This window comes from Boleophthalmus pectinirostris, unplaced genomic scaffold (genome assembly GCF_026225935.1).
Source record: "Boleophthalmus pectinirostris isolate CB_2022bp ecotype Guang Dong unplaced genomic scaffold, ASM2622593v1 HiC_scaffold_17, whole genome shotgun sequence".
Taxonomy (NCBI): Eukaryota; Metazoa; Chordata; class Actinopteri; order Gobiiformes; family Gobiidae; genus Boleophthalmus; species Boleophthalmus pectinirostris.
This window is the reverse complement of record NW_026571115.1, coordinates 23,503,808-23,518,583: the sequence shown is the minus strand read 5'-3', so window position 1 is coordinate 23,518,583 and position 14,776 is coordinate 23,503,808. Positions and strand designations below refer to the sequence as shown.

General features: G+C 37.6%; 3 protein-coding genes across 4 annotated transcripts; 2 read left to right on the top strand and 1 right to left on the bottom strand.

Annotated features, from left to right (window-relative positions):
* The first annotated feature begins 532 nt into the window (after positions 1 to 532).
* Positions 533 to 4,199, top strand: polr3h (polymerase (RNA) III (DNA directed) polypeptide H). Of its 2 annotated transcripts, none has more exons than XM_055152753.1 (6): positions 533 to 805; positions 1,250 to 1,273; positions 1,349 to 1,435; positions 1,958 to 2,021; positions 2,098 to 2,332; positions 3,625 to 4,199. In XM_055152753.1, exons 1-6 carry the CDS (start codon positions 676 to 678, stop codon positions 3,673 to 3,675), a joined length of 591 nt encoding a protein of 196 aa, XP_055008728.1. In that variant the 5' UTR covers positions 533 to 675; the 3' UTR covers positions 3,676 to 4,199. The 2 variants fall into 2 exon arrangements, with proteins under 2 accessions (XP_055008728.1, XP_020782950.1); XM_020927291.2 differs by having other exon boundaries at positions 540 to 805; positions 1,177 to 1,273.
* A 128-nt stretch (positions 4,200 to 4,327) lies between these two features.
* Positions 4,328 to 8,632, top strand: LOC110162408 (cold shock domain-containing protein C2-like). Its single transcript, XM_020927301.2, has 4 exons — positions 4,328 to 4,722; positions 5,935 to 6,299; positions 6,913 to 7,035; positions 7,576 to 8,632. The coding sequence occupies exons 2-4, from the start codon at positions 6,112 to 6,114 to the stop codon at positions 7,736 to 7,738; spliced, it is 474 nt and encodes a 157-aa protein (XP_020782960.1). The 5' UTR covers positions 4,328 to 4,722; positions 5,935 to 6,111; the 3' UTR covers positions 7,739 to 8,632.
* Positions 8,633 to 8,912: 280 nt separating this feature from the next.
* LOC110162378 (phosphomannomutase 1) lies at positions 8,913 to 13,950 on the bottom strand. Its single transcript, XM_055152752.1, has 8 exons — positions 13,676 to 13,950; positions 13,155 to 13,272; positions 12,489 to 12,565; positions 12,243 to 12,334; positions 12,001 to 12,100; positions 11,368 to 11,443; positions 10,140 to 10,255; positions 8,913 to 9,893 (listed from the first exon to the last, which is right to left on the bottom strand). The coding sequence occupies exons 1-8, from the start codon at positions 13,757 to 13,759 to the stop codon at positions 9,771 to 9,773; spliced, it is 786 nt and encodes a 261-aa protein (XP_055008727.1). The 5' UTR covers positions 13,760 to 13,950; the 3' UTR covers positions 8,913 to 9,770.
* Between the last annotated feature and the right edge of the window lie 826 nt (positions 13,951 to 14,776).

The following is a 14,776-nucleotide window of genomic DNA, read 5'->3' as shown; positions in this document are numbered from 1 at the left end:
GACATGTTTTGTTTGTTTTTGTTTTTTTTAATATATATGTATAAATTAGACCCGGAACCCCCTATACATCAGACGTATGTGTGTTGACAGGTAATTCATCATACAGTATGTGCAGAGTGTACACGCATTAGCACTTTTTTACATTATAGATTTACCACCATATTAAACAATGTGATACTTAGTGCTTCATCAAATGCATTGTTAATGAAATGCACTGTATTAAAAAATCTGTTTTGTTTGTTTGTTTGTTTTTTGTCCTGACCTTGGACAATTTGTGCTTTGGACCATCATTTATTCACATAGATATGCATAATGGAATTTTGGCTTATGTTTTCACCCCAATATACTACCCACACTGAAAACAAATTGTGTTCAAAATGGTAATGCTAATCTAAGATTTCAAAACTATGGCTAAAACCACAGACGACTGCAAACAGTGCTGTGATGTATTTTGTTATTACATCAGTTTATTTAGTTTTTCCTGATATGTGCACTGTGCCTTTAAGCGTTACGACAAGCCGTAAAGAAATGAGAACAGTCGCAAATGCTCACGCGGGTGTCTCATGTGTTTTGATCAGTTTTGTCAAAAGTTCAGGCAGTATTTTTTAAGCGATAGATAAAACAGTGATGAAAATGTCTCTACGGTAAAGAGCGGAGAGTGGAGCGGTGTTGTTGATGGGCATCGGGCTGCATCATGTTCGTGCTGGTGGAGATGGTGGACACTGTGCGGATCTCACCGTGGGATTTCAACAAACAACTGAACGATGCTGTGACCGAGGAGCTCAACAAGAAACTGGCCAACAAGGTGCGTGGAGTTCTCAAACAGAAAACACTCTTCCACCTTGTGATGTCGTGTGGTAATACAGGAACTGCTCCTCCGTGTTTTTAAATTCCATTCACCTACACTAGAATAAACTGGAAATACTAAAATTCATAAAAAGCAATAGGTCTTGTTTAGGTATTCTGCCTAGTCCATTGTTAATTATTTGGGCTTCAGCTCTGAAAAGCAGTTTGCAGTCCTGAGCAAGTACATTCCTGAAAACTATCACCATTGTTTACCATACCTTATTGCAAAGAAAATACAAACTTGGCAAGAAAATTGTAATGCAGGCTGTATTAAAGATGCTCTCCTGAAGTGTCTCTGACAAGCTTGTTTCTTTCCTGCTACTGCCCCAGGTTGTCTACAATGTTGGACTGTGTATCTGCCTGTACGACATCACTAAGCTAGATGATTCTTTTATATTCCCAGGAGATGGAGCTTCACACACCAAAGGTAAGACAGTAACAGTTGCATAGGCTCATCTTAAGTAACCTATCAAAATGTCTTCTTCATATCTTCTTTCTATAGTTCATTTTAGATATGTTGTCTTCCATCCGTTCCTTGATGAGGTTCTTGTTGGCAAGATCAAGTACTGTAGTCAAGAGGGAGTTCATGGTAATATTTTGTTTATTTATTTTATACATAGTCATAGTGCAGGGATTTTTTAACTCAACTATTGTAGACAGACCTACTGAAGGAAAAAAATAACATTTATACTTTTACTTACACATAAGGTTCTGTCAGAAGAGGCTCCTTGTGTTTATAATGATTATTGCATCACAGATTATGTTGTGTCATCTAGCAGTGGACTGACAAGAGTAGAAATGTAAAAAAAAAAAAGACGACTACAGTATTACAGTATTAAATATATCGCTTTTTAAAATGCTGAGTGGAACCATGTAGGATTTTGATATCAAAAGGGAAGAAATGTGTAATATAATTAATATACACCAATGTTATTATTATGGTATTATTGTGACTATTACTGTGATAGCACTGAGAGATTTTGAAATTGGTGCTCCTGTATCTCTTGTTAACTGGTAACTCTATTAAACTCATTAATTCATTCATTCATGCACTGGACATGGAAAAACCTCACAATGTGTCAAACTACTGATGTTTACCATTGTTTTATAGTAACTATGGGCTTCTTTGATGACATCCTCATTCCTCCCGAGTCTCTTCAGCAGCCTGCAAAATTGTATCCTGTCCCACTTACAGTATTGCTGTGTGAATGTGTTTTATGCTGATCAGATTTTCCTTAGCTGCAGCTGCAGTGATGAGGCAGAGCAGGTCTGGCTTTGGGAATATGAGACCGATGAAGGGGCTCATGACCTCTACATGGACCAGGGAGAGGAAATCCGCTTTAGAGTTACAGATGAAGTTTTTGTGGACACTTCTCCAACAGGACCAGCTACTGTTACAGAAGACACTGCAGCCCAACCCGGACAGTCCACGGCTCCACCACCAGAGGCTGCTGTGGAGAAGAAAGAAGCACCATATACTCTCATAGTAAGAATACACCCAGCACACCTCTACACTCATTTATTAGATTTACTATACACATAATTATTAGGCAAGTTGTATTTATCAGTATTAATTTTATAATTGAACAATTGCAGTGCTCTGGGTCTGTTCAAAATGTTAATAAACGTCAAACCTGAATGTTTGAGAAAGTGAAAATTAAGTTTTGGCTTTCTTAATAAAAAATCTGTGTGCACAATTATTGGGTAACGATTAATGGACAGAATTATTACGCAACTAAATGAAAAATTAACATTTTCCTACTTGTTTATTTTCATTTGTCAAAATAGTAACTCAGAATTTACACATAAACATTTCTGACATAAAAAATAAAAAATAAAAATCAGTGACCAATATAGCCACCCTTCTTCTCAATAATGGTCATAAGCCTTTGATTCATGGAGTCAGTTTCTTGATCTGTTGACGATCAACTTTTGATCAGCAGCAACAACAGCCTTTCAGACACTGTTCAGAGAGGTGTACTTTTCTTTCACATAATTCTCCCGTTTAAGAAGAGTCCACAAGTTCTCAATAGGTTTTAGGTCAGGTGAGGAGGGAGCCATGTTGTTATTTTTTCATCTTTAAGGCCTTTACTGGCTAGCCACGCAGAGTATGTGATTCATGAAAATCATTAAAATCATGGTCCTCTTGAAAGATGCAAATTTAACCTAAAACTGGCAATAGGTTTTGGAGTTCATTTTGAGTCCATCTTCAACCTGAAGAGGTCCAACAAGTTCATCTTTAATAATACCAACCCATACCAGTACCCCACCTCCACCTCGCTGCCGTCTGAGTCAAAGTAGAGCTGTGTTCCCATTACTGATCCAGCCACGGGCCCATCCATCTCGTCTGTCAAGAGTCAGTCTCATCTCATCATTTCATAAAACCTTTGAAAATAATCTGTCTTCAGATATTTCTTGGCCCAGTCTTGATGTTTCAGCCTCTTTCTTGTTCGATGGTGGTCTTGATATACTGTAGGGTTTTGATCTCCTTAGGCCACACCCTCCCTCGTTAGACAAATGCACAGCACTGAATATGCTTAAACCCAATAAGATTTCAAGTTTATAAATCATACCCTCTTGCCTAATAATTGTGCACAAAGTGTATTGTCATTTGTCATAGTATTTACCCCCGCCACTGCTCTAGATTTTGGACAGAGCATTTTCTTATTTAGCAGAAACAATTATATTGTAAATTAGAAAGAAATGGTGAAATCACACACAGGAAGACTGGAGATTCCAGCATCTACTGGTTCCTTAATTTATTTTTACTTTTTACAGGGGACCATTTCTGAACCAGGACTGGGGTTACTGTCCTGGTGGAACAATTAACCAAACAAATGAAGACAAGGGAATGGTTTGTTTGTAAAATACTACACTGTAAGAAAACATTTTACTTTACAGCTTAAAATATTGTGTTCAAGAAAATGAGGCTGGAAAACAAGAGAGAACTGATTTTTTACAAGTATTCAGCAGTGACTTCAGGTTTAAATTATGGCATCTTCAGTTAATGAACATATTCAGTTGGAAAGGAAATAAAGATATTTTTATTTTCACCTAGTTGCCTTTATTAGTATAAAATTACTGTGTGACAGGAATTTAAATTGTTAGACTTTAATGTAACTATTTTTGTAGATATGCAGAGAATGACAGTGATTCACTCTATAGGTCTATGTGCATGTGCAGCCAAAAATCACAGGCTTGACATGTGATCACTGTTCACATGATGTTGGTGAAGTCGAACCACAATAAAACAAAAAATAGTACAAATATGAACAGATTACAGGCACAGTATTTATTGTGGTGAACTTTGATGCAATTCTATAATGAAATAAATGTTGTTTTGTGTGCCTTCAGTTGCAGTATCTCTTTTATTGTTATGGTTTTACATTAATTTGACGAATTGCATTTTCCTCAATACGTGTTCCCCATATTTTGCACCATCTATTATACAGCAAAACCACACTATAGAAGATCCATTGTATTTGATATAGGCCTAATGAATCCGCTGACCATGACCTAGTGCAATAGATTTCCAGTTTGCAAGGATCAAATGTGAGAATTGCCCTGCAGTCGCTTGTCACAAAACGGAAGTATCCGTCCTCGTACACTGAGTACACTGTTCTCTCGGCTGCAGATTGCCTGACGGGACTGAAGGGCGCTCCTCAGATACACGCGGAGCGAGTAGCATCACGCCATCGGAATCTCCGCCAGCTGCGCAGACTCGGCCGTGGCGCACAGGCACACCAGGGTTTTCCGGTGCTCTTCGCGGATTTACGCGACTTATTTATTTAAATAGAGGTTACATAATTCACAGCGACTTAAAAACGATCTCTGGCGTTCACTGGTAGTCCCCATCCTCCTGTCCCGGCTGATGCGGTAAGTCTTTTTGGTGAATAATGATGTGCAAAGAGGATGTGTCTGTCTCTGTGGCTTTGTTTTGGGGTTCGACGTGAGACCTGTGTTTGGTTCAAACGTTTCGTCAATAAATATAAAGAAATTGCGTGATTAATGTTGACGACAGAACGAACGGCGAGGTTAGTCACATTTCAGAGCAAAAAAGTCCTTGGGCTTGACAAATCGACATGCTGCTGCAAGTAATGGCACATGATTAATGAATCTCTCTCAACCAAAAGTATGCTACCTTTTAATTGGGTAGTATTGCATTTGAGATAATTCTCAAACAGGAGATAGTAAGTCTTGGGTTTGTTCTTATAAATGTGCATGTAAGTCCCTGATAACTTTCTGAACCATTGCACCTACTCTTAAATGTGGTTCTTGTCTGTAATTTTCCAAACATCAGCCATTAGTCAGGTAGTAGGGTGACGGTGATGGTCTAATGGGGTCCGTCATGTAATTGTCCTGTAGAGGGAGCGTGCCCCCGACGTCACTTTGCAGCTGTTTTGACGTCACACCACGCGCGGCTCCCCTGCGGCCTTCACGGTCACGTTTGGTAGAGCAATATGGGTGCACAGGACAGAACATCCTCGTCGTTACACAACAATTAAGCTACAATGTACATTTTCTATGTGAACGGGAGAACTCAACTAAACTAAACCCTGTTTCTCCATTCGGGACATGATCCATCTAATTTTATTAGACTACATTTCCCCACTGAGTCTTGCACTCCCGTTGCTATTGAGCTGAAATGTTGGTTATCCGCATTTGATTATGATGTTCAGGTGACCTTAAGTAATTCCAGTCATCGTTCGGTTTGCTCATTTATTTGATGGCATTCTCTTGAAGATATGATAATGGATTATTAATCAGTTACAAAATAACTCAATTATCACTATATGTTCGGTGTAGTTGAATGTTTCCCATACTTCTGGAGCATATGTGCGTGTAAATATATGTAATTGTAGCCTATTTCAAACCATATTTTCAGACTTCAAAAGCATTCTGTAGAGGCATTGTTATATAGAGGCTTTTCTTCATGACATGTAGGCCTACCTAATAATGTAGCTTTTATTTGTTTTATTCTGTGGAGAGCTTGGTAGATCATTACATTATCAGAAGACTGTTTTTTGTTTTGATTTTCTTTTTTATTTGGTTTATGTTAATCCATCTCCTTTTTTGTTGAATTTTCAGGCCATATGATAACCTACTGTCCTCCTTCTATTCCATCCCTGCGGCTCCTTCTTCCTGAAGGAGGTCTCTTGACAGCCTCGAGGCAACAGCCCTGACCTGGTTATCAGAATCTGAGTCCTGCTCTGAAGCAGACAGACCACAACAGACTGGGACTACGCTTGAGTTTACATCTTTGACATGGCAGAGCCCACCTCTCCCTCTGAGCCTTCTTTGCGCTCCCCCCTGCGCTCGCCCAGTGCCTCTCTGACTCTGTCGTTCCCCTTCCTGAGAGAGGGGAGTCGAGTATGGAAGGAGGGGGCAGAGGAACCTCTGCCTCGGAACCTGCCAAGCCCACTGCCAACCAAGCGCACCCGCACATACTCCGCGTGAGTTAGTCTTATTGTTTGTTTGTGGTGGTTTGTTATGAGGAACCAAACAAAACAACAGTATGTAACTTTTAAAACATTAAACACTTTTTAAAATAGACGAAACTTTAAACATGTTTTTTTTTCTCTCAATTTGGTTGTGTTTATTGCTCTGAAATACGTTGAAAAAAATCTTTAATATAAGTGGGCTAGCATCTCCACAAACCTGACTGGTTTGGAGGGGGACTACCTTCTGTTTGTTTCCATGGAAATTTAGTTCCTTTGGCGATAAACTTCCACAGAATGGCACAAAACTCCAAGGAGAATATTCCAAAGTATGCCTTTAATTTTCTGCTTTCACTGAATCATGCAGGTGATGTGCCACCTTCAGAAAGTTACGTACTGTAGTTGGTTCTGAAACCTTTAAAATGTGCAGTGTTTATTTTGACTACCATTGTATTTTTATTTTAACAAAATGTTTTTGCAATATGAATAGAAAGTTTTAATCATTAGACTGTCAGAGTCTTTTGAGATATTTGACTGTAATGGCCCCTGACTGCATGTTACACATATATGAATACATTGTTCATTTGTGTAGTACTGTCATCTCTAACAGTGTTTCTGTGTGCTCCAGGACTGTGCGCGCTCACTCAGGGCCCGTGTTCAAAGGGGTGTGTAAAAACTTCTCCAGGTCTCAGGGTCACGGCTTCATCCGGCCCTCACACGGTGGAGAAGACATCTTTGTTCACATCTCCGAGTGAGTGCTGACAAGCTAAATTTCTCACACGCATCTCACATATTTACTTGGTTACAAAAAGCATCACAGCGAGTGGGGATGTTTTAAATGTCACAGGGAAATATGTGATTTATCTGGACATCTTCATTAAGGTAAAAAGTGGTGCAGTATTCAGGTCAGATTGTTCTACAAAAAATCCAGACATTTGTGAAAGTGTCAAATGCAGCATAATTTTGGCCTTTGCAGTAAGACGGTAGTGCATCAACCATACCACCAGCATAATTAAATCAATCTCATCACCAACAGAACATTTTAGTAACATACTATTTTAAATGAGGTGCCATTAAGGAAAAAAGTATTTAATGGATCAAGTGTGCAGCTCGATTATGTACCAATAAAATAGTATATTCAGTATGCAGACTGTGTCTTGCATTTACATGGCAATATTGATTTTGCACAGTAAAGTGGCCAGTGAGTTGACCTGCTTATGTGCTTAATTTAGTACACATTGCAGTAAATCACCCAGATGCCCTAATTGTTCCTGTTTTTATTCTCTTTTAGCGTGGAGGGAGAGTACGTCCCAGTTGAGGGGGATGAGGTCACATATAAAGTGTGCCGGGTCCCACCCAAGAACCTGAAGGTGCAGGCAGTGGAGGTTAAAATCATACATCTGAACCCGGGGAGCAAACATGAGACCTGGTCCGGACAGATCATCAGCGCATAGGCTCCAAATGGACCTTCAGGAATGGAGAAAGAGGACTCATAACTTTCACTGATCTCAAGTCTTTTTGGGAATGTAGGGTTTGCATACAAAACACTTTTACTGATCTTGATGAAATGCATAGTTTGTTTTCTAAATTTTAGATGAGTCAGGATTAGAAATTTGAGTAGGACTCTTGTTCATTTTACAAAACTGCTTTTGCACAAGAAAGATGAAATTCTGTGTAGTGACACTCTCAACAAATGCCCATATTCAGTTTCATTTCTGCTTCCAAATGGCTGTTGTTTACTTCTAACATCACATGTTCAGTATGGGTCAGCTGACTAGTTTTCTCAGCATGTATTATTGTAAAGTCAAGTGAAGAAGGACATCTGAATGAATCGTACACAATAACAAAAATGTAAAAAGAAAATTTTGGTTTGACCTGCTATTTTGAAATTACCTAAAATAATGAAGAAATGAGAAAGGTTATTGTGCATTGTGTAATGTCCAGAGCGAGAGTTGGTGAAGAAGAGCAAGGAGACAAGCTACAAAGCATGGATATACACAGTTAATGTGTCTTTGTATTGTTGTTTTTGTGTTTATTTATTTGAGGTATTTAGCAGGTATATCCAATGGTTTGTGAATTTCCCTTTGATTTGAATGACTTGACTGAACATTTGAGTGCTGTCTAGTCTGGACCTACTTTCTTACAAATTATTCTCTAGGTCAATGTCAAATTTGAAATTACGTTTTTATTGCTACTTGGAACCTATATGCATTTGGTTATAACTGTGCCCCTGTATTTTTTGTGTTATTGCTGGAATCTGTTGTTTTTTTTTCACATCTTATAGCACTTTGTGGATGACACGTTGGGATAATAATCTTATTTTAGAATTAAAATACTTGTTCGGACAATGTTTGTCAGTCATTCACAAATTTGCTCCTATTGAGGTTCTACATGTAATAAGGTATCTCCACAAAGGTAAAAAGATAATATAATAACCTAATTTATAACATTTGCATTTTACAATTCCACACTTTGCAGATGACACAATTAAAAATGTGTATAGAAAATTCTTATATGCTTAATAAAATAAAAATATTTCAATAGTTGTCCACATTTGAGTTCACCCGTAATATAATATCAGTGGACTTTAATGCACCAAGCACAATCTTATTACAAGAATTATCTCAATTCCAGTTAAAACACATGCCCTTTTATTAACTTCTGATGATTCAAAACCTTTTGGCAGTCAATCGGAGTGTGTCAGTACCTGTTGCGTAAGGCTTAGCTTTAAACTGAGTTAACTGAAGTTTTGACAGTTTGACAGAAAATGGTTACATGATTCATTAAAAAATCTAGTTGAAACATAAAGTACATATGCTACATTATGCAGAAAAACACAAATAGGTCAATGATGAAGAAAAAGTAGCTTAATCCACTGAGTTAGTCAGTTTGGTGTTTAAAGCATGTGGAAAAAACAAGAGAAATCCTCAATCATTATTTTAAAAAATGCATAAATAACAAACCATTGACAATTCCTCCCATTTCCTGCAGTTCTGCAACTAAAATATTTCGCAGATAATGAGGCACTACACTTCGTATACATTGTTTACATTATTTTATAATAAAATACCTCCACCAAAATATTTCCCCCCAAATACTGAATTTAGCTGTTAATAAATTGCAACATAAATTTACAATTACTGTCATTGCTAGTGCAAAGTAGTTATCTTGAGTATTATTTTAAACACTGCACAGTATCTCAAAGGTTAATTTAAAAACAGTTTGAAAATAAAACAGATTGTAGCAGTGACTGCATAAACAAAATAACACAGTTAAAATCTCACGTGGTCCATTTTTAAAAGGAGTGTACTGACAAATCCCTAATTTGGGGCTGTCCCTTCCTTTGAGGAGTTACTACACAAATAGTGGCACCTTGAGAATTTAAGGTGGTAGCTGTCACGTTAAAAACAGGCTCTTGACAATTCAGCATCAGCCTGGGCCTTAAAGGAAGGGGGCAGTAGTGCAGAGTGCAATGAGTTCAGTACATCAGGATTCCTGCAACGGAGTGTCAAAGAACAGTTGTTGACAAAGCCTGGCTGTGTCCTCTGGCGAGTATACTGTGAAACCAATGGTCCGAGGGTCATTAAAAATCTCATAGTCATTCCCTCCCTGCAAAGAAAAAAGGACACTTAAGTCGAAGTGTTTTAGACGTGTGGCGCCGCCTTGTGGTAGATGGGCAGAAAATACCACAAAAACACAGCACACACTTGGCCTAGTAAGAAGTACAAACTAGTAAGAACTTTGAGTATCAGTAGGTCAAAAGAGTGATCTACATGGTCTTTACTATATGATTTTAAACTAATGCAATTGACTTGCTCATGCTATCAAAAGATGTACAGCGTTAAAGAAACCTACATCTGAAGTCTCATTGCCAAAGAAGTAGATGGCATCCAGGCCTTCCCTCTCCAGGACTTCTAGGCACAGCCTCTTGTCCCAACCCTCTGGGAAAATGTCAAAGCTGATGAGACCACCTACGAACAAAACAATATTAATAATAATGATAATACATTTATAATGCATTACAATAGCCGCAGTACCAGATTATTTTTTTTATTATGAGAGAATGTTTTTGCCCTCCTTTGAGTTTATTGTAAAAGAACAACTTTTCCACATCCTCAAAGTAATTTAACAATTTGAGCTTTTTCATATTGTTTTACTTTCAAGATCAGACAAGACTGGACATTCTCAAGGTAGCATGACTGCTTGTGACAAAAACACACTGGTGTGTGTCTCTAAAAATGTAGATCAATTGAAAATATGGAATAACAGAACCGGAAAAGTTAATACATGAGAAAACTAGACATCCCAGCTTGAATGCAACTACACTAATTGCAATGGTAGCAGAAATGCTGCAAGAAATCACAAGATACTTGTTTGTCATTTGCCTTATTTCCAGGCCCACATCGGATGCACTCCGTGCCACTGCAAGTGACAACTGTGAAACTCAGCCAATAAGAAGACTTGATTCTGCACACACCCCACACACACCCCACACACACCTCCATCCCAACTAATTTGTGGCTCAATCCGTCTTACTTAGCACAAGGTGCACTGAGCAATCACAGAAGTTATAAATCTACAGAAAATATACAGATAAGATTTGAAGTTTGGTGTATAAAGGCATAATTGAAGCAATAACACATAAACAGTCACCCAGCACATTTTATAATTAAACTTCATACATAAATAAATGCCTTATAATTTATCACTTATAATTAAATTTTTACAGTATTTTCCCACTATAACTCAGATATGTCTGACTTTGGCCTCTATTAATCATCAACCATCTGAAAAACATTGAACTGCTCCTTGGGTTGCAGCAGCAGTCGTAGCTTGTGAAGCACGTAGGCAAACAAAAGCACCTCCCCGTGAGGCAGAGAAGGCAAAACTTGAATCTTTGTCCTTTTTACCAAAACACCTTTCACCCTCAAAACATTTCACCTGTTATTCACATTTGGTGTGCCCTGTTAATATGTCTACTTATGTAAATGTCTACATTTCAAGGAAATACCTCACTCCTTGAAGCGACATCATATTTTGTTATTGTTATCACAATAAACACATAATAAAGCTGAATACTCACCTCTGGTGAACCTCAGGCCTTTACCAGCAAATTCTTCCTTCAGCGCAGCTACAAACTTTTCTCTAATCTTTTCCTTCTGACAAAGCAAAGTGACAAAATCAGCATTTTTACTCATGAAGTGGGAATTAATAAAAATGTTATTGGAAGTGACTGTTATTTGCATTCATTTGTAAAGGTAATTTAGTCATTTTTACAACGCCCAAGAACAGTTTGGGCCTTTATAACCGAACGGTCTTCAGCCAAGCAACAGTTAAAAGTGCATCTTGTTTATTTTTAGGAAATTATTATTCAAAGACAATTTTAATTGTTCGATTTGAAATTGTAATAAATTAATTTGAGGGGAATTTATTGCCCATGGCAAAGTGAAAACATTTATGACCCGTCCTCCTCACAGGCTGTTGGACATCAATAGAAAGTTTGTTTAACTGCTTTCAATGCTTGGCTTTGTTTGGCCACAAGTAACACCCACAACACAGTGACATTTCACTGTAGCAAGCTGCAGATTTTAATTTACATTAATTCAATGCATTATTAATTTATCATCTCAATAAAAGTCACCCCTAAAAAAAACCTAAAAAACATGTATTTGTATTATAAAATAATTAAAAAAAATAAATTACGAAAAAAACTTACCTTATCAATTTCAGAAAATTCCAGACGCTCTTCAGGTGTACAACTGCGGCCAATGGGAGAAATGTTCAGCATTCCATTCCTAAATTCAATAAATGTACCTCTGCATAAAAAAACAACAACAACCATACAATTCATTACTTTACTGACCTTACAAAAGAAAGAACAAACTTAAGGTCCAAAGATCCAAAGCAAATAGGCTCGTAAAGCACTTTTGTTCACAGGTTTAGTGTGTTTAGGTTCACCTTTTCTTTGGCAGCTTGATAAGTCCCATGTAACTGAGACAAAAGTTAATGAGGTCCTGGAGCAGCTCTTCACCAATATGGTTCTGAATGGCCTGTCAGGAAAAAAAAAGGAATTCTTTCAATGCAAGCCTATTACAGTGTTGTGTAAATATGAAAATGACAAAGGGACGTGACTGCATACATTCTATATTGTATATACTTGTATAAACAAAACATATAACTGCTTAATCTGCAGTGTACACACACCTGTTTAGAGAGAAGTTTTCCATCTTTGTACTGCACAGTCCCATTTTCAGCAAATACATAATCAAACTTATGGATCACTGCAAAAGATAATACACATCTTATACATCTACCAAACATGATTACAATCTATTTTTTTCCAACAGTAGTTTTTTGCAGATATTAGTAGATAAATACTAAATTGCTAAATACAATTTTCACTTCACATGCTAAAAGTGATCATAAAGTTGTTTCTTGACTGTAAAATAAATATATAAGCTTTACACTATAATATAATATAAATGAATTAATTAATAAAAATTTAAAAAACCAAAAAACAAACAATAGTTGTTGTTGTTATTATTATTGTATTATAAACAAACAACATAATAAACAAATGCTCCTATTCATAACTGACATTTCATAATTAAAAATTATTTAATGCAACATTAACTGGCTTTCATTTTTTGGCACATCTTGGAGTCATTCTTCTTAACACAAATATTTCCAAATATGATGGGCTTTTGTTACTATTTTTAAAAATGTCTGTAAAGGCAGAGCACCGAGCCATATGCTAAGAGTTTCAAATATACAATTACATTACATCCCTAAGGCATATCAAGTCCAGACTGATGTGTGTCCTTTGCTTTGTGAGGTCAGGTGAGGTTAACTATAGCATAAACAGTTTACCATCATCACCCTCCCCAAGCTGCTCTGCGATCTTGGAGTAGTCAGATCCTCCCACAACGCCGATTTTCACTTTCCTCCGCAGAGTCTGGAAGAACTCATCCAGGCGTGGGTCGATTTTCTGTTCAATGAGAACAACGTGTCCCGGTTTATGACAGTGATTGTGACAGCGACATCAATAGCAATGTTATTCTAAAGATTGCCTGGGGCTGAAGTAAAGACATACATTCATAAAGACATACAGATATTCAACTGTGTTTTTAAACAGATGTCATAAATCCTGAAACTACATTCTCGCATGCAAAAGTGACTACAGCATTTGACTTCACAGTTCACACAGAAGTGACAAGTACAAAGTAAAATCTCATGGGTTTGAAGGTACACTCGCCTCTCTGCTGCAACATGAGTTACGTAGTGAAACAGTGTCCGTGCATGCATGCAGGGGGAGTGGGGATGCTGTAGCATGCACAAACATGCACTGGACCACGTCAACATAGATCAGATTCATGACAAGTCTCACTTGCCTCTCTCGGCAGGGTCAGCGTGCCGTCGACATCAAACAGGCAAAGGATGTTCCTGTTCGGCGAAAATCCGTTCGTCAAATCCATTCCGTTTTCAGTCCTGCAGAGTTCCCTTTGGATTTCAAGTGAACGCCTCAAAGACACGCACCATACTCACGCGCGCGGCAAGCACGATCCTTAAGGATAAAATATCTAAAAACGTAGCTAAAAGCAGTCAGTGTTGCGTGTTGTTTCTATCTTATTTTGCTCAGCGTGTACATTGCAAACATCCTCGGCAGACGTGCTGAACGTGCAAGACTCCTTTTGCGACATCTCGAACAGAAGCCAATCAGTGTGCAGGATTGCGCCATGACGCAGACAATGGGCGGTGTGACTCAATTCACGAATGTCAGTGCAAATGAACAAGATGACCTATTACCTAAAAACAGAACTTGTATTGCTGCAAGTTTTGTATTATTATAATTATATTGTATTATAATTTACTAGGTTTCTTGGAAAGTCTTTAGGCTACAAAACGTGATTGAACAGGCTAGACGTCCTTAAATTGTTGTAAGTACAACTACGCCCACTCAAAATATCTACTTGATTTTTGGCCACTCCTTTAGGGTTCCAGCAGCTATTTTATTTTCTCCACATTACTCGAATAATTCGTACCCTTACATTATTTGCCCCAATAGACTATAATGAAATGTATATTATAGCAGTGGCCCAATAGGCCTAACTCTTGACTAGGCCTTTTGGTTGTGCTCCTGCAGTAGTCTTAGCCATAAATGAATGTTCAAATAATCTAAATTGCTGTAGCGGATAGATTCTAAATGCTAACTTTACTTGTTTTAAAAATAAACTCAAACTATACATAAAATCTCTGAAATATATGGACCTAAAGCTCAAAAAGTGTATTCTACTATGTGAAATTCCCCTGAACTTTATGGACTGAATGAACTCTACTCTTGCTTTCATCTTTTCTTGTCTTAACTATGCAAATGTACTTTTTATGCTGTTGTATTATTATTGTTATTATATAATATGTTGTGTTTATGTTCCCTCATCCAGACATGGAACTGCTGATGACACACAGCCATGTTTGTTGTATCACGTTTGCAC